General features: G+C 36.7%; 2 protein-coding genes across 7 annotated transcripts in view; one reads left to right on the forward strand and one right to left on the reverse strand.

The window, feature by feature from the left end:
- The window catches only part of ATM (ATM serine/threonine kinase), a 116687-nt gene extending 115928 nt beyond the window's left edge, over positions 1–759 (reverse strand). The window contains exons 1-2 of one of the 3 annotated variants that reach the window (XM_033120445.1): positions 517–741; positions 42–241 (exon numbers count right to left, since the gene is read on the reverse strand). The gene's annotated coding sequence lies outside the window, so the exon portion shown is untranslated. Of the gene's footprint in view, positions 1–41; positions 242–516 lie in introns of all 3 variants that reach the window. The other 2 variants (XM_033120447.1, XM_033120446.1) reach the window with 2 other exon arrangements.
- Positions 760–1037: 278 nt separating this feature from the next.
- Positions 1038–22669, forward strand: part of LOC117030287 (protein NPAT) — a 49164-nt gene continuing 27532 nt past the window's right edge. For 3 of the 4 annotated variants that reach the window (XM_033120291.1, XM_033120293.1, XM_033120292.1), the window contains exons 1-4: positions 1038–1184; positions 15565–15683; positions 19331–19391; positions 21477–21549. In XM_033120291.1, the coding sequence (XP_032976182.1) occupies positions 1148–1184; positions 15565–15683; positions 19331–19391; positions 21477–21549 (290 nt within the window). In that variant the 5' untranslated portion in view covers positions 1038–1147. The remainder of the gene's footprint in view (positions 1185–15564; positions 15684–19330; positions 19392–21476; positions 21550–22669) is intronic. The other variant, XM_033120294.1, reaches the window with a different exon arrangement.

The following is a 22669-nucleotide window of genomic DNA, read 5'->3' on the forward strand; positions in this document are numbered from 1 at the left end:
CATTATCATCCTGGATTGTTAGTCTTTTTACTGAATTATACCTGGTAAAATCAGCAGCGAACGTCCTGCAATGCTCACCACAGGCAAGAATTGTCACAAGGCAAGAATTGTCACAAGGAAGATAGTACAGCGAAGTCACAGCTGACAGAATTCGAACTCTGGCAGTGTGATTGCAGAGCCCATGTTCTTAAACCACGCGACAGTAGTTTAAGCCTCAACAGATGCTCGTTGATTAAAACTACTAATAATGAGAGAGGGAAAAAAGATTAGTCATCTAGTTAAACTTGGACTCGTAGGAGGGTTCAATTCAGGGCATTCAAGAAAAGGTTCAAGGCTAAATCCGCTAGGAGCTCGGAGAGAGGGCAGGAGACAGCGATGAGAATAGGGACCGGGAAAGATCAGGTGTAGAGAGGAGTAAAAGGCCGCTCTAGAGGAGTGCGTAAGATTGGGTGTCTAGAGGCTAGAACGGCTCGGATAGGACTGAATTCCCCCAAAGCATTGCTTCTGTGCGCCTACCGCAGGACTCCACGACAGCCAAAGTGCAATTTCTTGAAGCGGCGGTGGTTGCAGTCCAAATCGCCGCTCTCCTCGCCTCTGCTCGCAGCCACAAGTGCTGCAGCCCGCTATCCACGCACAATTCCCGCTTCCGGTTCAAACTTGGCGTGACCGCGCAGCACCCTTCTCGGGAGGAAGAAAGAAGGCTGACCCAGCCGGCACACCGTCTGCCCATGCGCGGCAGCATCACTTGCTCTGGGTTCCAAGTACTCGCTTCCTCAAAACATTGGACTCGGCTGAGGAAACACGCTTGCGCCTCGCCCACCAATGGCTTGCGCCCTTGCATTTGCAGCTCGTCCTCTGGCTCGAGTTCCTGGGCAAGCACCCCACCTCCTTGCCCCTTTCAGCCCCACCCCTCCAAATATGAGGGCGGAAATGACGACAGTGCCAAGGAGAACGGAGGCGGGTTTCATTTCGGCGCCTTTCTTTCTCCCGCGGAAGCGATTGGCTGGCGTGAAGTGAAAGAGGCGGGACAAATTGCCGCGGGTTCAGTGCCGCCACTGGAACCGGGAGATGCGGCGCAGGAGCTGTCGCTGTGTTGGCTTTTACCTGAGTCTTGTCTCCTATTGCGGTTCCTTCTGCGGTTTGGATCATGTTGTTACCTTCGGACGTAGCCCGGCTGGTATTGGGTAAGTTCGGACGCGGGAGAGAGGGATATTGGACCAGCTAAGCGGGACGGAAGGACCTTTGGGGCCAAAGGTTTTCCCAGGGTGGGGAAGCTTTGGGCTTTTGCCTCCCCGCCTACAACTTCAGCCTGGCGGTGACTCTTCTTCAGCCGGAGGCTCGGGCAGTGTAAGCCTCTTTGTGTGTGGATGCTCCGCTCCTCAGAGGCTGCGTGGTAAGGAGAGGACTGAAGAGAAGCTCGGCATGGAACACCTGAGGCCCGGATTCGGAGGGCCAGTCAGGCCTCCACACTTAATTGGGACCCTTGAAGGAGAGGTGTCTACGTGACGGACGGGCTGTGTGTTTTTCAATCTTGGGCGCACTTTCCCTTCTCAGGGCTGGGACCAAAATAGGAAAAATATAAGGACTTCCTCATTCACCCAGCTTTGTAGAAAGACCTTCCTGACGCCCTTCTCATAATTCGCCCTTAGAACTACGGATTTGGGGCGAATGGGGTGTTCTTCCCTCTCCAGTCTACCCCGCAATAAGTCGTTCAGTGTAGAGGTTTTAAATGCCAGTTGGATATTAAAACAGCAGCAATTCCTATTTTGATGAGCAAGAAATTACACGGGAAATTCCTTCCAGTTAAAATTTCTAGTCCCGGTTAGTTTTTCCTCCATTTAAGGAGGGTTAATTCCTTGGACCAGTTGTCAGGGTGTATTGTCTATGTGAGAGACAGGTTTTGTTTGTCCCCTCAAAGAATAAAGAGAATTGTACTGCTGGGAACGAGTGCCACATAAAGCTCAAAACTTGAGCCAATGATTTACAGACATCATGTGCAATATCCCTGAAAGTAAATGGTAAACATCTGTGATGAAACTTCCTGTAGTATCCACAGCCATTACTACCATTGTTTTATTGTTAGAAAAACCTATGTCTTGTTTCTTTTTTAAATACTCAGCCCTGTCCAAAGAAGTGGTGTTTGTGCATGGGCTCTTACTAGACACTTTGCAGGAAATATTAGAGGGTAGTGGTTCCACCATCCATTTTTGGAAAAGCTAATTGAATGGATTCAGGTCAAACTAATATTTTGGTAATGTTTGCCTAATCTTTTTGCCCATTTTATCAGACTTGAGTATCAACAGTTAACCTACATCTATATCTGTGAGAAAAAGCTGTCTTGCAATTGTTACATTTGTTAGGCTTACATGAAAACCAATCCAAAGTAGACTTTGCTAAAGTTCGCGATAACATTGACATATTTTTTTTCATTCATGCAGTGTTTGCTTAAGAATTTTTGAGTTTTGGCAGTTTGGTGATCCAGATGGGCTTCAGTAACCACAGTCTTCAACAGGGTTTGTCAACCTGGGCACTATTGACAATTGGGGCCAGATAATTATTTATGGGGAACTCTCCTGTGCATTGTGGGATGTGTAGCAGCACATCCGTGGCCTCTATGCTTTAGATGCCAGTAGGACCCCACTCCCCACCACCACCCAGTTTTGACAAAGAAAAATGTCTCCAGATATTGCTAGTATGTACTAGGGAGGGCAAAATCGCCCCCAGTTAAAGAACCGCTAGTCTTAAAAAAGCAATATGATTTTCTAACTGGAATAATTCACACCAACTTGTGAAAGTCTTTATTCTCCACAAACAGCTGCTCTTCTTTTTTTCAGTGGGTAAAAACTCCAGAGTCATTGTTCTTATCCTAAACTAGTTCTTTGTCATTCAGATTCCATTTTGATTGCCACCTATCCTACTTCTCTTTTGTACTTTTGTCATGGCTTTTCAATAGTCTTGCAATTCATCTTATTTACTGTTACAAAATCTGCCTAAAGCATTTACACTACACCTCCTGTTCTTAAAGTTGAAACAATTGTGCTTACCAAAAATTTAACATTGTGCAAGAGAATAATAAAGAAGTGTCTGCACACTCACTGCTCTTACTTTTTTTCATTTAGCATTATCTTGAAATTCAGGTAAAGATTAGCAATTCCAAAACTTAATGGCTTAAAATATTCATTTTATTATTCGCTCATGATTCTTCTCCTGCCGCATCGTCAGCCCTTCTCTGTCATTGGCCCCTGTCCTTCATAAGGTTCTTTCAGCAAATCTTTGGGTGCTGGTATGTTCCAGACACTGCCAAATGCTGAGAATAGAGAGAAGTAAGTTCTCCCTTCAGAGTTCACATAATTAGGTGTTTTTACCGTTACGCACACACACCATTTTCTGCACCCCACCTCACATTCTGTCTAATGCTCTGTCACCCTTTCACAAGTTAAATTTATTCAAAGAACAATGAAAACTATACAGTTGCTCTGCTTCCTCACCTACCTTTCTTTCAACGCACTGCACTGATTTTTGTACCTCGCTTCCCCACTTAGATAGCCCTTGCTACTCAGCTACAGCCAGCTCTTTAGTCTTGCTGGAATGTCTTTAAATATTGCACAGGCCAAAATACATCCAAGTGTTGTTTACTGCCTCTGGGCCACCAGTTTGTATGGCATACTGATAAAATCCAAAGTGTCGTGTGGAGCTGATCCTTCTTCCCTCTCCTGCTTGATCTCAACTTCTCAGCGTCTGCCCCATGCTCCAGGCATACCAAACTACTTACAGTTTCTCCAAATATTCCTATATATTCTGTTTCCTCTGCCTGCAGTGTTTTACTCCCTGTCTTCCTAGTACATACTGATATTTAAGGTTCAGGTGAAATGTAATCGCTGAAACCTCTTCCAGCAAGTATTATAATTAGTGTTTTCTCCTTAAATGTTCCCACAACAACATTGCACATTACTTCTGTTATTCCCTTAGCATGTGTGTTTACTTACCTTTCTTTGGAAAATATACACAAAATTGAACCATTTTAGTGATTTTTAAGGGTACAGTTCTGTGGAATTAAGTTTATTTGCATTTACTTACATTCACATTGTTCTGTAACTATCACCATCATTTCCCTCTAGAACTTTTTTATCTTCCCTAAATGAAACTTACGCAGCTTTTTTGTCCTATTCAGTATTCTTAATCTGGGATTAATGGACAGGCTTCGATAGTTTTAGGATCCCCCAAAACTGTAAAGGTTTATGTGCAGGTGGGGCATTTTTATGGGTGAAGCGTCCAGAACTTTCTTTAGATTCCTAAATAGATTTGTTCCTTTCTGCATGAATCAGCATCCATTCAGGAAAACTGAAACCTATCTGAGTATTTAACATGGAGGGATTTAATGAAGGAGTTGGTTACACTGCCAATATAAAAGGTAAGAAGACCAGCAGCTTAAGTGAGCCAACTCAGAGGGTAGCAACAGCTGGAAGCCACTAAAACAGGAGGAGAGGAGAAACGAGGCAACCCAGAGGCTGGGTTCACTGTGTGGAAGATGGAAGGTAGGTTTGTCTGGTGAGGGAGCAGTAGTCCTAGAGGAGATTAAGGCAGAGAGAGAATGGGAGAAAAATGGTGTGGCTTCTTCCAGTCTCACACCAGAGCTTCCCATTTATTGAACCCAGCCAGAAGCCAGCTGACCTGGAGCCTAGGAAACATTGCCTGCATGGGCTCAGGTTTCCTGTCATAGTGCAGAGCAGGAAAAGGGTAAAAAATAGATTCCAAGGCAAACAGAAGCAGGACTGGCACACCTTCCTCCCACCCCCAACCCAAAAGGTCAAGAGCCTTTATTCCTGTTCTCCTTTATATCACGAAGAGGCTGTAGATACTTATATTTAACAAATATTTACAAAAGTGCAACTGTGATCATGACATTTTCCTTGGTCTACTGAATAATACCTGTCATTCAGATTCTGTTATTTTTCTGTTGCTCATTTATTCAGATTCTGTTTATTCATGTTATTCATAATAGTAAGTCATTGCTGACATTTAAAGCTTTTGATGATCCTTACCCATTCAGCTTTTCAGTTGTATTTTCACCTGTTCTCTGTCGTACACATTCTGCTTCATCAAAACTGGGCATGTTCCCCAAACATGCTCTTTTATATATTCTATCAGCTTCTTTGGGATTCCCCAACCATCCTTCAAGAGAACTCCTTGAAATATTGCATAATTTTCCCCAATACTTTATCTAGCCCCTATCCTCCCATGAAGTAAGTCCTCGTGTCTTACCACCTTTGCTTTTGTCTATTTGTGTTTAGTGTATCTTGTGGGCCCTAGTACATCATAACTTCTTCATTGACGGAGTTCAATATTTGTGGATCTAGTAATATAAGGCACTGTAAGTTAAGTCTTTCTGAGAATTTTTTTTTGAGAATGTATTTGTAAGATCATTAAATCACTGATGTTCCTGGGGAGTTATTAGAATACATGAAGGAGATATTTTCAGGTTAGGGGGATTTACTATCTCTTGCTTTCTTCATCAGGCACCTCTCTCTTTATCTTTTCCTCTCTATAAATAGGAAGAAGAGAGGTCAGACTTTTGGTACCCCCAATTCCTAAAATTTAATTACCCTTGATACAATTAGAATTTTATCTTTCTGTTTTTAAGTTATGTCTCTCTTTCAGTCTGTTTTGTTTCTCATTACTACCTCCACTGAAAAGCAGCAGAAGACAGTATTGTGTTAAGAAAAAAGGAAACTCAGTTATACTTTCTTATTTGAACATCTTTGTCAGTAAGTTTACACAAAAGATGTAGTTATTCTAAAGTTACTTTTAGAAATAAAACAAACCATAATTAATAATTAATGTTAATTGAAGAACTATTATTTGTATTATCATTGGAATAAGATGATTGCCCCTAGTTTGTATTTTCATTGTAACATTTGCGATTTGGAATAATTTGTACGTGAAATTTCCTCTATTATGATTGAGGATTGGTTATAATCAGGTACTTAATGATAATAAACAAGCTTTTTGTAGGCAAGTAACTGGTTAACTATATATATAAAATGATAAATGAACATGAATGTAGTCAGCTATTGCTTTACCACATTATTTTGGAACTTCTGGGACAAAAGTAAAGCAAAATATATGAAGTCTAAAATGGGAAATCTAGATTGCCCAAAGTAGGACATGTTTTTAAGAGCAGAAGATATATATCTCATATTTTGCTATTTTAAGATGCAGTATAACTTTTAAACGCGTTATAGAAGTAATCTAGCCTTTTAATAGAACGTTTTTAAAGTGTATACTACACAAAAGTATAATGTCTTACGATAAGCCATAAACTATGTGATCTGTGATGATTCCTTTCCCACGGTATGCTAACACAGATGACCATATTTTCTGAGAAAGGATAACTATATATTACTACATTCTGCCTAGGGCAGTGTTATCAACCTTTATTTCATTATCACACCTTTAACAAATATTTTTAGACTTTTTTTTTTTCCCTAATCGCCCTTCCCTTGGGAAATATACTGTTTATATTTTGTATGTATACCTGTAATTTATGCATCAAAAGAGTAATGTCTTTGTTCTACTCTCTTCCTAGTACCAGTTTTCAAGCCATTGGAGCTATGTCATTCTTTTTGAGAATTCTTGGTCCAGAGAAAATCAAATCTATTTAAGGAATTGGATTTCATACCACCACCTGTTAGAACTCCTAAGTGGTTATGAAAACATCTGGGGTCATTAGTGCTTAGGAAACGCTCTACCATGAAAAGAAACTGTTTATTTGGGGTCTTCAATGTAAATTGTAAAGCACATAAAGAAAAAGTTCCAACTATCCAGAGTCCAGGATGACTGTTCGTACACATTTTAAATTTCTATATTCATGAAATCCTAGTAGCAGCTAACTTATTCCAAATAACGTAATTGTCAGAAAGCCAGTCATCTTAAAAATGATTTCTTTTCAGCTGGCTATAGTTTTATAGGGTTTTATATTGAGTTGTTTATTTGTGAAAAATAAAAGGAAAATAGCAATCTCTGATCCATGTAATTTCACGTTTGAGGTGATTTCACATCTTTAGTTATGGGGATATTAAAGTAGTAGTATTAAAAAAAAAAGCTTTCTTCTAGTAGTTTCTAAACGTTTTCCCATACTCCAAAGGATAGTGTCTTTGGTTTTTTATTTGTATGCTTGTTTATTTCTGCCTTTAGCATTGGTTAGCAAGAGTTTGGAACACTGATTCATCAACTATAACTAGAAAGTTGTGAGTTGGTTCCCAAATCCCAGCTAGGGCATTCATTCCCTTTAATGGAGTGACGATTTCCTTGACCTTTCCTTTTTATAATCATGTATAATGACTTTGTGGGTCCACTCATTAGTTTCTGACTTGTAGGGCTTGGTTAGTTAAAGATACAGTTTCAGATGAAAAGAGTACAACCTTGTAATTTTAAAATTGGAAGACACCTTACAAATAATTGCTTTAATATAGCAGGTCCTCGGATAATGTTTCATTCAACTTTGTTTCGTTATAACATTGATGCCAACTCATCGTTTTAACTCTAGTTTATATAATTTAACCTCTGGTAAAATTGGTCTCATTGTACGTCATTTTGTTTAAAGTCACAGAACCTATCAATGACATTAAGTGAGGGCTTACTGTAGGTAAGTACTTACTGACTTATACCAGTACTGAAATAAATATACAAACAAAGGCAAGTATAAGGGAATCTATTACCTCGTAATAGGAGTGTGGTACAGTGAGAGGATTCAAAAAAATGTCTCTGAGGAAGTGATAGTTACACTAGACCTGAAGAATGAGTCAAAATTAGGCTAGGAAAAAACAAAACTGCCCAAGGAAAGGGTATAGAGTGTACAGTGGCCTTGACATAAGACCGTTTGTTTACTTGTGGAATTGAAAGACTAATTTGACTTGGAGAGATGAAATAACAAGATAAAAGGTTAAAGAGGAAATTTGGATGCAAAACAAGTAAAACTTCATATAACATGTTAAGAATTTAGGATTATATTTTTTCATTGAGATATAATTCATATACCACAAAGTGTAAAATTCAGTGGTTTTTAGTATACTCAAAATTTTATGCAGCCATCACCAGTACCTTAATTCCATAACATTTCCATCCCCCCAAAAAGAAACTCCATGCCTCTTAAGTCCAAATTTTCCCTTTCCCACGTCTTCTTGCAACCGCTAATCTGCTTTCTGTCTCTGGATTTGCCTATTCTGGACATTTCATGTAAATGGAATTACAGTGGTACCTCAGTTTTCTAACGTAATCCATTCCAGAAGACTGTTCGAGTTCTGAAACATTCGAAAATAGCCGACAGCTAGGCCTCAGGATCTTGCACTCAGTGGAAGTGGCATGACATGTTCAACTTTCGAGGCGTGTTCAAAAACCAAAGCATTTACTTCCGGGTTTATGGCATTTGTAAACCGTAAACTGAAATGTTCATCAACGGAGACGGTTGAAAACCAAGGTACTACTGCATACAGTACGTGGCCTTTTGTGTTTGACCTATTGAATTTCATGTTTTCAAGAAGCATCCATGTTATAGCAAGTACACTTAATTAATTCCTTTTTATGCCTGAATAATATTTCATTGTATGGATATATCACATTTTGTTTTTCCATTCACTGATGGACGTTTGGATTATTGCCACTTTTAATCTATTATGAAAAATGCTGCTATGAACATTCATGTTCAAGTTTAGTTTGGACATATGATTTTAATGCTCTTAGATATATACCTAGGAGAGGACTTGCTTGGCCATATGGTAATGCTATGTTTTGGTATTTTTGAGAACTTGCCAAGTGGTTTTCCAAAGTGGTTGCACCATTTTTGTGTTCCCACCAGCAATATATGAGGTTTCCAGATTCACCACATTTTTGCAGTACTAACAAGTCCTCGACTTACGATGGTTCAATTCATGATTTTTCAACTTTACGATGGTGGGAAAGCAGTATACATTCAGTGGAAAACTCTGCTTTGAATTTTGATCTTTTCCCTGGCGAGTGACATGCAGTACAATACTGGTGATGCTGAGCCGCAGCGGTGAACTGCAGCTCCCAGTCACCAACGTGATCACGAGGGCAGATAACTGATAGTCTACAGTGCACTGTGTTACTAGCTTTTTTTGGATATTGTATTTTGTGTTTTCACATCCGTATCATGTCTATGAAACACCCATCTGTATCTCCTGCTTCTGGTGAGAAAAGAAGGCAGTTACTCTTGAGATGAAACTCCAAGATAATTGCCCAACTGTAAGCTAATGTAAGTGTTCTGAGCACATTTCAGGTAGTGGCTAAGCTAAGCTATGATGTTTGGTACGTTAGGTGTATTAAATTCATTTTCAACTTACAATGGGTTTATCGGGATATAACCCTATCATAAGTTGAGAAGCACCCGTACTTACTACTTACTGTCTGTGTTTTAATTTTGCCTATCCTAGTGGGTATGAATTGGTTATATCTCATTATGATTTTGATTTTACGTATCCTAATAACTAAGGAAGTTGAGCCTCTTTTCATGTGTTAATTAATAATTTGTATATCTTCTTGGGAGAAAGGTTTATTTAAATCTTGGTCCATTTTTTTAATCGAGTTATCTTTTCATTGTCTTGTAAGTCTTTTATATATTCTGGATTCTAGACCTTATCAGATATACGATTTGCAAATATTTTCTTCCATTTTGTTTGCTGGTTGTTTTTTTACTTTCTTGTGAGTATCCTTGGAAGCACAAAAGTTTTTAATTTTCTATTTTTTCTTTGGTTGCTTTTTCTTCAGATGTCATATCTCAGAAAGCATTGCCTAATCCAAGGTCAAAAACAAAGGTTTGCACCTGCGTTTTTTCCTAAGAGTTTTATAGTTTTACCTCTTACGTTCTTTTTGTGTTTTTTGTATTTGTTGTGAGGTAAGGGTCCAACTTCATTCTTTTGCATGTGGATATCCTGTTGTCCCCAGCACCAGTTGTTGAAACAAGACTGTCCTTTTTCCCATTGACTTGGCACTCTTTGAAAATCAATTGACCATAAGTATCTGGACAGTTAATTCTGTTCCATTAATCTGTGTGTCTGTCCTTATGCCAGGAACACATTACCTTGATTTACTTTAGCTTTGTAGTGTGCTTTGAAATGGCTGTAAGTCTTCCAACTTTTTCATTGTTAGGATTCTTTTGGTTACTCTGGGTCCCTTGTCTTTCTGTGTAACTTTTAGGATAGGTTTTGTTAATTTCTGCACAAAAGGCAGATTTCGATAGGGATTGTGTTGAGTGTGTGGATCAGCTCTGGGAGTTTGATATCTTAACAGTATTAACTTCAAATCCACGAACACAAGATATCTTTCCATTTATTTAATCTTCTTTAATATTTTTCATTGATGTTTTGTAGTTTTCAGTGTAGTCTTGTTAAATATATTCTTAGGTATTTTATTCTTTTTGGTGCTATTGTAAATGGAACCGTTTTCTTAATTTCATTTTTGGATTGTTCATTGCAAATGTATAGAAATATAAATGATTTTTATATATTCATCTTGTATCCTTCAACTTTGCTGACATGTTTTATTGGCTTTAATATTTTTTTGTGTGTGCATGGCTTCCTTAAAATTTTTTATATAAAACATCATGTCATCTGCAGATAGAGCTATATAACTCTTTCCTTCCAGTCTGGATGCTTTTTATTTCTGTTTCTTTCATAACTGCCCAGGCTAGAACTTCTATTACACTGTTGCATAGAAGTGGCAAAAGCAGATATCCTTGTCCCTGATACTAAGGGAAAGCTTTGAGCCTTTCACCATTGACTACAATGTTAGCTGTGGGATTTTCGTAGATGCCTTTACTAGGTTAAAGAAATTCTCTTCTTCTCCTCCCCAAACCCCCTTCTACTCCTAGTGTTTTTTTTATCATGAAAGGGTGTTGGAGTTTGTCAAATGACTTTTCTGCATCTATTGACATAATAATGTTGTTTTTGACCTTTATTAATATAGTATATTACATTGATTTATTTTTGTTTTATTGAACCAACCTTGCATTTCTGGCACAGTCTCACTTGGCCGTGGTATATAATCAATTTTAAATGTTACTGAATTTTGTTTGCTAGTATTTTGTTGAGAATTATTACATCTTTTTCATAAGGGACGTTGGTGTGTAGTTTTCTTGTAATGTCTTTGTCTGGTTTTAGTATCGGATTATTGGCCTCATATGAAAAGGGAAGTCTTCTCTTCTGTTTTTAAAGAGTTTGTGAAAGATTGATACTGATTCTTCCTTCAATGTGTGGTAAAATTCACCAATAATGCTATTTAATCCTAGGTCTCTCTTTGTGAAAAGTTTCTTTATTGCAGGTCAGGCTCCTTACTTGTTTTAGATTTTCTGTTTCTTCTTGACTTGGTTTAGTTAGTTTTTGTCTTTCTAGGCATCATCCACTTCACGTAGGCTCACTAAATTGTTGACATACAACTGTTCATAGTATTCCTCTACAGTCCAACTTCTTTTTGTAAAGTTGATAGTATTCTTCTCTATTTTCTCTTTAATTAAGTCTTCTGTGTTTTTTTAATTTCCTTGGTCTGTTCAGCTAAATAGTGTGTTTCCCCAAAAATAAGACCTAACTGGAAAATAAGCCCTAGCCTGATTTTTCAGGATGACATCCCCTGAACATAAGCCCTAGTGCGTCTTTTGGAGCAAAAATTAATATAAGACCTAGTCTTATTTTCAGGGAAACACGGTACGTGTCAATTTTGTTGACCTTTTCAGAGAACCAACTTTTGGTTTCATTGATTTGTCTTTTTTTTTAATTGTCTATTTTTGTCTCTTAACTATTATTTCCTTTTTTCTGCTTCCTTTGGGTTTGCTACGCTACGTTCTTTCTAGTTTTATAAAGTAGAGGGATAGGTTATTGATTTGAGATCTTTTCATCTTTCTAATACAAGTATTTATAGCTGTAAATATATCACTAAGTACTGCTTTAGCTGCAACCCATACATTTTGGTTTGGTATGCTATGTTTTTGTTTTCATTTGTCTCAAATTTTTTCTATTTTCATTGTGATTTCTTTAACCCCTGGGTATCTTGAATGTTGTTTAATTTCATATACTTGTGAATTTCCTATTTTCTATTATTACTGATTTCTAATTTCACTTCACTGTGGTCAGAAAGTATACTCTGTATGATTTCAATCTGCTAAAAAAATTTTTTGAGACTTGTTTTATATCCTAATTATGCTTTATACTGGTAAATGTTTATGTGCATTTGAAAAGAATGTATTCTCCTGTTATTGGGTGGAGGAGTGGACTATAGAAATCTGTTAGGTTTAGTCAAGTTATAGTGTTCAGATCTTCAATTTTCTTGTTGACCTTTTCTCTATTTTAAAGTAAGATATTGAAGTCTATAACTTTTATTGTTGAATTGTTTATTTCTCCTTTCACTTCTGTTAATTTCTGCTTAATGTTTTAAGGGCCTCTGTTGTTAGGTGCATATCAGCTTGTGATTCTTTTCTTTTTGATTGATTGAAACTTTTATTATCTCTGTCTATAGTAACAATGTTTGTCTTAATGTCTACTTTGATATTGGTGTAGCCTCTCCAGTTATCATTTGGTTACTGTTTGGATGCTATTTTTTTTCCCATCCTTTTATTTTCAGCCTATTCGTATCTTTGAATCGGAAGTGTTTCTACTGTAGAGAGCATATAATTGGATCATGTGTTTTATCTGTTCTGTGAGTTTCTACCTTTTGGTTGAGCATTTACTCCATTACCATTTAATATAATTACTGATAAGGTGTGGATTTTGTCTGCCATATAGTTATTTATAGTCTGTGTATCTGATGTCTTCTTGGTTTTATTCCTGTTACTTCCTTTTTTGTTTAAATATTTCCAGAGAGGAGTTTCTCTCTTTCTGCTTTCAAGATTCTCTCTTGTCTTTTGACAGTTTGATTATGATGTGTCTGGAAACGGCTGTCTTTGAATTTATCCTGCTTGCAGTTTGTTGAGCTTCCTGGATAAGTAGATTGTGTTTGTCTTTGAATTTATCCTACTTGCAGTTCGTTGAGCTTCCTGTATAAGTAGATTGTGTTTCTTAGAATTTTGGATTTTCTTGAACATTGTTTCTTCAAATACTTTCTGCCCTTTTCTGTCTTCTTCTGGGACTCCCATTATGCTTATGTTGGCGCAAATGATGGTGTCCCACAGATCTCTGAAACTTCACTTTTCATCATTTTTTGTTTGTTTCTGTTCTTCATACTGAATAATCTCATTTGTATATGTTCAAGTTCACTGATTCTTTCATCTGCCTCACATCTGCTATTGAGCCCCCTCTAGAGAATTTTTCATTTCAGTTATACTTTTCACCTCTAGAATTTCTACTGTTTTTTTAAAATAATTTCTATCTCTTTTATTTCTTTTTGATGAGACATTGTTATCATACTTTCCTTTAGATATCTGGTTCTCCAAACTTATTTAAAATAGCTAGTTTAAAGTCTTAAATCTAGTGTCTTGGCTTCCTTTGGGATAGTTTCTATTGACTGTTCCCTCCCTTCCACCCCCCCTCCGCAGTATGAGCCACACTTTCTTGTTTCTCTACATGTCTCATAATTTTTTGTTGAAATCTAGACACTTTAAATAATGTAACAACTTTTGTAATCAAATTCTCCTCCCTCCCTTGTGTTTAAAATTCTTTGTTGTTCTAGCAGTTGCTGTTTGTTTAGTTTTCCTGATCTAATTCTATAGTAGAGTCTATGCTTTGAGTTTATATTTTATGATTGGACATTGATTTCCTTAAATGATTGGAATCAGTAAGTTTCCTGTTGTTTGCCAGGGGGCTGTGTATACTTTGGGCTTCAACATTCATCTAAGCAGTTGACTGACAACTCTGCCTCAACCTTCATTCACATCTCTGCTTACTCAGAGCCTCCTGGTCAGCCAGAAGTGAGGGCTTAGGGCCTTGTCAGGTCTTTTCTATGTGCCCTGCCTTACACTTGGAGGTGACCTAGTACCCCAGAAATATGTCAGAACTTTTCAAAGCCCCCTAAAGGCTTCTCATTCCCCAGCTTTTTTTTTTTTTAAGAGTGTTGTTGTTTTGGTTATCTTATTCTTTGCCCCAACTGTTAATCTGTGTCACAGGCAGCTGTGGTGTTAAGCAATTCCTGCTGATAGTTTTAAGCAAAGACGCACAAGGAGAAGCTTGTTCGCACTGGATGAACACTGATTCAGTTTAAAGGCAAGCCATGCAGTGGGGTTTTAAAGGGAATTGTCAACACAGATCAAACAGACAGTTTCTGTGATTGGGGCTTTGGAAAAATTCCAGCCCCATCTGATTCCTTCAAGGCTGCTAGGCTGATAGTTTTCACAATGATTGCAGGCTTTTGACTTTCAAGTATGCCACTAAGCTGGGGAAATGAGCGTGACAATAAAACAAGTTAAAATATCACATTGTTCACTGTACTTACTAACATTTCTTTAAATGTTCTCAGGTTTTTGCAAGACTGTTTTTAGAGGTCTGTAAAAATTAACTTTAATTACTTGTGTCAGTATTCTCATTGCTTTTATGGAGTAGAGGATTTTTGGAGGTCCTCAATCCACCATTCCTACTGAAGCCGCTCAGAATTGAGAAGTTTAAAGAGAGCTATGGGAAGTGATTGAAAGGAGTAATTTAACCAGATTTGATCCACAAGTCAAGGCAAGTGTGGTGCCTTATACAGATGAAGCATCGAGACCTGAAGAAGAGATGATTATTTTTTTTTTTGTCCCAAAGTCACAATGTTTATTTTAACAGAATAGAATAAGAACCTGGTTTCCTGATAGTCTGTCCAGTGTTCTTTTTGTACTATACTACGATTTTTAGTGGTTAGTTTACTTAAAACTTAGTTATCCTAAGAGAGAAAGATGGGCTGCTAGTGAGGACAAATAAAGTGTCCATGTGTGTAAAAGTACTGAGCGCTGGTTCATAATATTGTTCCATAAATGTCAGTTAGGTGTGAGTGTCAGAGTTCTTATTGACATAGTTAATGCTTTGATTCCCACAGAGCATAAATTAAAACATCAAAGAAGTGCCTGTCTCACGTTTCATGCAAAGTAGTTATTTTCTTCATTTTTCTCTTAAATCATTAGGCAAATAAATGAAGTAGTAAATAGCAACATTGAGAGAATATAGATTTTTTTTTTTTAATTCAGTAAGTTAATTTGTATCGTTTACTGACCTAGTCAATATGGAGGTTATGGAGTGGAAGAATATCATTTCTTTAGTGGTCTCCAGTTATTTATTTATTGTTGCTTTGTTGATTCTCCTATAAGCATTACTGTGGAGTAATTGCACTTTATCAAACCTTATTTTCCAGTGTGGTTAGGATTTTTCCCATTAACCAGCCACTTATTCTATGAATTCTACTTTGTGGCAGCACAAACTGGTGTTTCTGAGCTAGGCTATAAAAACCCAGCACATTCAACCTGAAATTGCTTTTGTGATATGAAAGTGCTCCACTTCCTATGTGTGTGCCCAACATGGGTCTCTAGCATTTCTAATAGCAGTTTTATCAAAAGTGTAGGATTTACTGAAATTACCTAAACTTTTATTTTTCATTTAGGATATTTACAACAGGAAAACCTCACTTCTACTTGCCAGACTTTTATTTTGGAAAGTTCACATTTAAAAGAATATGCAGAACATTGTACAGATGAAGGTTTTATCCCAGCCTGCTTGCTGGTGAGTGATTTGTTTCTTAAGGGAAATATTTCATCATTGATGAACATTAGAGACTATAAGCAGAGTCTTAAAATCAGCTCATTAGCAAAATCAAATTTATCAGAAATTTGATAGTTTGCATTCATGCATGATTGGAAAGACCCCCAAAATGACAGCTCTTCTTTTCATACATTTATGCCAAAGCTGGTAAGTGAATTAAGAACTTGGCCTCTAAAAATCAGTGTCATAATGATACCCTCATTTCTAATTACTTTCACTACTTCTTGTCTTGGGCCTTGTTTACTTCCTGTTACGGATTGAATATTTGTGTCCCTTCAGACTTTGTGTGTTGAAACCCTAAACTCCAGTGTGATGGTATATGCATGAAGGGCCTTTGGGAACTAATTAGATTTAGGTTAGATTATGAGGTTGGGGCACTCATGAAATTAGTGCCCTCAGAAGAAGTGTAAAAGAAAGAGATCGCTCTATGTACACACATCGAGGAAAGGCCTTTGGAGCAACAAGAAGGGATGTCTACAAGCCACAAAGTTGGATCTCACCAGGAACCAAATCGGCTGTCACCTTGTTGGACTTTCCGGCCTCCAGAATGATGAGAAATCGGTGTCTATTATTTAAGCCACCTTGTTTGTGGTATTTTATAACAGCTCAACCTTTCCTGTTTGGTTCCTTACTTCAGACAAATATAAAATGGGTCACTAGACTAACAGCATCTTTTGGTAAAAAAAAAAAAAAAAAAGATACATTCTACAACTACATTACTTGAAATGATACTTTGTCATCTTATTTTAAACATGGCTTCTTAGATTCATTTCATGTCACAGACAACATGATTGTCTGTGGAGGAAACCTAAAAAAAAAATCTATGAAGCTGCTAGAGATGAGCAAGGTCACAGGGTACAAAATATATATAAATTCATCGTATTTCTTTATACCCACAATGGACCATTGGGTATTGATTTTTTTTAAAAAAATACCGTTTGCATTAGCAACAAACAAATAAAATACTTAGGTAATAAATCTAATAAAATATGTATGGATGTGTATTCTAAAATCTACATGAAAGACATCAAAGAATTGAATAAAAGGAGACATATATTGTGTTCATGGATTGAGAAACTCGATATTGTTAAAATGTCAGTTCTTCCCATTTTGATCTAAAGATTTGTTGCAATCAAAATCTCCACAAGCATTGTCGTAGACAGCAACAAGCTGAATTCTAAATTACATATGGAAATGCAGAGGAACTAGAATAGACCAAACAAGTCTTAAAAAGGACAAGTTGGAGGACTCACATTACTTATTTTAAGACTTACCAACAAGCTATAGTAGTCAAGATTGAGTGACATTAGGGGAAGGTTAGATCAGTGGGACAAATCTGGCTTTTGAGAAGAGTGCAAAGGCATTTCAGTGGAGGAGGATCATCTTATCGCCAAATGGTGATAGAACAATTAGACATTCAGATACAGAAAAAGAACCTCGTACAAAAATTAACCAAATAGATAATAGACAGAAAATGTAAAACCATAAGACTTTTGAGAAGAAACAGGAAAAACTTTGTGTAACCTTGTGTTTGACAATGAGTTTTTAGATATGATACTAAAAGCACTGATTATAAAAATTCAATTTTCCACAAATTAAAAACTTTTGCTCTGTAAGAGGTAGCATTAAAAGAATGACAAGCCACAGGCTAGAAGAAAATATAACTCACGTACCCGATAAAGGATATGTTCCCAGAATATATTAAAAGCTCTTATAATTTAAAAAAAAAAAAAAAAAAAAAACTTTTTTTTAAGTGGGCAAGAGATCTAAAGACTGTCCCAAAGAAAATATATGGATGGCAATAAGCATATGGGGAAAAAAAAAAGCCTTCACATCATTAATCATTAGGAAAATACAAATTAATACCCCAGTGAGATATCAGTATATACCTATTGGAATGGCTAGTATAAAAAATAAAAACTTAAGATCCTTCATGGCAAGGATGCAGACCAGCAGGAACTCCCATTCATTGCTGATGAAAATGCAAAATCTCATACAGCTACTTTGTAAAACAGATTGGCAGTTGTTTACAAACTTAAATATACTCTCCCTGTGTAACCCAGCACTCGTATACCCAGATATTTACCCAAGTGAATTGAAAAACTTACGTTCACACAAAAACCTGCTTAATAATTTTTAACTCTGGTGATCAAAAACTGAAAACCAAGGTGTCTTTCAGCAAGTGAATAACAAACTGGTATATTCATACAATGGAATACTACTAAACAATAAATAACAGTTGATTCGCATAACATGAATGAATCTTAAATTTGAGTTTTTCTAAATTAGCAATTCTACACAAGTACAAAAATAGACTGTAGATAATGGGAGCCAGGTTTCTCACTCTGAGAAAGAAGATACAAATAAGCATAAGAATAAAACCTGTGATGTTGAATTACAGTCAAGTATCACTATGAAGGCATGTTTAATATATGTACAAATACATATAGAAATACAGTTATGTTTGTATATGTGGGTTAGCGCGTCTGTGTGTTTATGTAGTTTTGTCTGCTATGAGGGCCTAGTAGCAGTAATACCCTAAAAACTTCACGTTTTTTTAAAAACAAGCACTTCTCACAGTTCTGGAGGCTGAGAAGTTGAACATCAGGATGTCCCTGATTCAATTCCTAGTGAGGACTGTCTTCCTGGCTTATAAAGGGCCACCTTCTTGCTGTGTTCTCACATGAATCTTGGGGGACACCTTTCAGTACATAGCAGTCATTCCGCAATTACTTATTAGTTATTAGAAATAAAGCAAGGTATAATGACCAAGATAGTATTAAGCAAATCCCCTCATACTTCTTAGGCTTTAAGACAGAAGAACAAATTAGAAAGCTGCTATGCAACTTCAGGAGATGAAAGGGAACTAATGACTTGTTATGTGTTAAACATTGTGCTGGTCATGTTACATGTATCCTAACTTTATCTTTACAACAAACAATTATGAATTAATATGTTCATTTGTATATTTGGAGGTAAGCCTTAGAGAATTTAGGTGATTTATCACACCTGTAGTAATTGTTGACCTTGAACCCAGAACTGCCTGCTCTAGAAACCCTTGTTCTTCCCTATTTTATTATATGATGACAAACGAGGTAATAAAAGCCTGCCCTTTAGTAGTAATAGGAATGGGGGGCGATAAAATGAGACAATAGAAGTGGAAATAGGAAGGTACGATCTTTGGGAAGGGTATCCCTTACACTCGATAGTTTGCTTTGTTCTTTGGCAGAGTCACCTGGCTTGTAGGATAGAAAGGGCATGTTACAAGTGGGTCCTTACTGTTTTTAAACAGTTACATGACTGGATCCCTACCTCCCAGCTGAAAACTGCTTTTATGCCTTTGGGTTATTTTAGCTAAAGAAGCATAGTCACAGTGTTATTCTTAAAGTCAAGACTTATTCAAACGAGTCTTTACCCTTAGAATATTTGATTCGACCCCCTAACTTGAATGACTATTTTCATTTTTGATGACTTGCTCTCTACTCTTTCTTCACTAGCTACTCTGCAATCCAGATCTTTTAATAACTTAATATGGTGAAGTGTTTCATAGTAGGAACCTGTTGTTAGTAGTATATGATTTTGGTAATGCTTTATCTTTTTCTTTTCAGTCCTTATTTGGAAAAAACTTGACAACAATTTTGAATGAATATGTAGCTATGAAAACAAAAGGTAAGAATTCAGGTTCAGGGATTTTTTTGTTGTTAATCTTACATAGCATTTATTTAATTGTTTTAATTAGAATTTTTAAAGGCTATTAATGCCACTTAAAAGCCATAAGAAAACTTGTCTCAGTTATGATGAGATGAATTTTACTGGGAAATACCTAAATATTCTGTGTTTATATTGAGTGATAAACTGCAAATCTGAATATTAACAAATATAACAAAATAATTATTTAAAAAGACCTAGAATAAAACTCTTAATTCTGTGCATCTACTCTGATGAACAGGCATTGCTGTGTGTTATAACATTTCAAACTAATATTTTAATTTAGTTCTTTGTAGTCTAAATCTGAACACAGGAACCAGTCATAAACTTCTGGCTTATATTGACTAGAATATAAAATAATACTTTCCTAAATTAATGTTTTAGGGAGAAAGTTAAAATTTGTTTTGTTTTCTAATATGATTATTTCCACAGCGTACAAATTAACAGAAGGATTAGTAGTAAGTAATTAGCATAAAATGATTACGTGGAAAAGAAATAAATTTAACGTTTATTGACTACTGTTCATAAACAACATTGTGCTGAGTGTTTTCATGTTTTATCTTAGTCCTTAAAATAATCTAGTGAGAGGTGTTGATTGTTTAGACCTATTTTTAAGTATCAGAAAACTGAGGATTGGGCGGATGGGTGGCTCAGTTGGTTAGAACGTGAGCTCTGGGCAACAGGGTTGCCGGTTTCACTCCCACATGGGCCAGCGAGCTGCGCCCTCTGCAACTAGAATGAAGACAACGAGCTGCTGCTGAGCTGCCACTGAGCTCCCGGGTGACTGGATGGCTCAGTTGGTTGGAGTGCGTGCACTCAACCACAAGGTTGCCAGTTCAACTCCCGCAAGGGATGGTGGGCTGCAGCTAAGATTGAATACAGCATCTTGAGCTGAGCTGCTGCTGAGCTCCTGGGCGGCCGGATGGCTCAGTTGGTTGGAGCATGTGCTTTCAACTACAAGGTTGCCAGTTCACCTCCCACAAGGGATGGTGGGCTGCGCCCCCTGCAACTAAGATTGAACAATGGCTCCATGTTGAACTGGACCTGGAGCTGAGCTGTGCCCTCCACAACTAAGATTGAAAGGACAACAATTTGACTTGGAGCTTATGGGTCCTAGAAAAAACACAGTGTTCTCCAGTAAAGTCCTAGAAATACACACTGTTCCCCAATAAAGTCCTGTTCCCCTTCCCTAATAAAATCTTAAAACAACAACAAAAAAAACATTTTAAAAAAGAAAACTGAGGATTAGAGAAGCCAGATAACTTCTCCAAAATCACAAAACTAGAAACTAGAAAGTAATAGATCTGGAAGTTCAGGGCCTGAATTTCATTTTTAATTCTTCAAGGTTACTTGATTTTTTTGCCCAAGTCTTCTTTTCCCAAACTATATTAACTTACGGGAATGTTTAGAGTGTAAATGATATCAGAAACAATATGCTATTGTAATACGAGGGTTTATGTCCCATTATTATGTCAGGTAGCTTTCTCTGGTTTGAGTTTTTATAAATATTTGGTAAAGATTTTAAATGTGTTTCCCATCGTGGTTTTAAAGCATATCCTAAAAAAGACTAATTAGTCCTCAGGAATTTTGCCTATAATTCTGAGTAAGATTTTTTTTTAAGGGATTCCTAAGCATTTACAGTGATTTGGACATGAAAACATTGGATGTAGAAAACTAATTTCTACACTCAAGGAATTTCCATGACTTTTTGATTACTTATAAGTCAAATTTTTTTAATTCACTTTCAGATATCACATGATGGCAAATAGAGCAAATATTTAAAATAGTTTGTCATTTTTTAATTCAAAGAAGATCCAAATTTTTGATCTACAAAAGCTTCAGAGATTTCACAAATGTCCATTTTGACGCATATTGCATCTGATATTCATTGGCTTCAGAAAAGAAAGCAGCCTCTTCATTTCCCTGCGTAAAGTTAGCAGCTGAGAGAAGAGTTTGTTTTCCTCATTCATTGTTTTCCTCTTTCTATTCAAATTAAATAATGAATTTTCTCCAACTGGTTTTATTAAGAAACTTTTCTTCTTTTAGAAACATCAACTCATGTCCCAGCAATTATGTCATCTCTGTGGAAGAAGTTAGACCATACACTTTCTCAGATCAGGTAATAAAAAGCTTATACAATAATCTTATCAGAATGTATATAATGATTTCGGAGTGTAAACATGTAAGAATCACTTTGAGTTTAAAATCTTAGGACTCACATGGAACATTTATATAACACTAATTTTGAAATTACTCTCGAGCTTATTGATGTTTCTTTGTCTTTGATTGGAATAATTTGAAATATATTGCATACTTTAATAAAATGTTTAGAAATGAGGAAATTGAGACTTAACAGAAATGTTTAATGACACTCCCAAGTTCCCATAGCAATTTACAGACAGATCTCTGGCTAGAATACAAATCTCATCGCAGTCTCGTGTGAATACAAGTCTCCTAATCCGAGTCCTCTGTGAATTCCCTTATGCAGTTGCATGTTCATTACACACGCAGAGAATTGATGTGTGGAATCCATGCCCTGCTGCTGCTTCTCTTGCAAAGAAACAAGTTTGAATAATAACACTTCTGGAATCTTCTATGTTTAGAATTTTCACATGGTACTATATTCACCTTATATCTAGATCACAACCTTGGAATGCCAGTTTCAGCATCCTTAGAAGGATGCCAGCCCTATTGATGCCAATTTTATAACATTTCTTATTTAACTATACAGTGTGGTATGAAAACCTTGATTTCCTACCCTTTCTCCCAGAGCTACTACAAGTGAATAACTCACTTAAATTCATCAGGGGCCTCATTCTCCTTCCTCAATTTAAACTGCTAAAATGGCCCCAAATGTTTTATATCTAACTGTATCACATCTTATTTGCTAGTCTTTCCTTTATTCCCCTTTCCTGACTCTTGTGTTTTCTCCCCTTGCCAATAATCTTCAGTAACATTCACAATGTATTAACACCTATAAATACTTAGAAGTTATTGAGATATTTTATTGACAGGGTGTTTCATAAAAAGAGAGGGCTCTTAGCCAGGTGGTCTCCAAGGTTGGTTTGTTTGTTATTGAAAATGCTTATTTAATTCAGTAAGTTTTGTGGTTCTTGTTGGTAGACATTTGACAGATTTCCTAAGACAGTGGCACAATATCTGTCTTCTGTCTGTTTACCAAATACATGGGTAACTCCAATTTATAGTACAAGGAGGATCAGCTTGTATTGTGAATTTTC

This window comes from Rhinolophus ferrumequinum, chromosome 11 (assembly GCF_004115265.2).
Source record: "Rhinolophus ferrumequinum isolate MPI-CBG mRhiFer1 chromosome 11, mRhiFer1_v1.p, whole genome shotgun sequence".
Classification (NCBI taxonomy): domain Eukaryota; kingdom Metazoa; phylum Chordata; class Mammalia; order Chiroptera; family Rhinolophidae; genus Rhinolophus; species Rhinolophus ferrumequinum.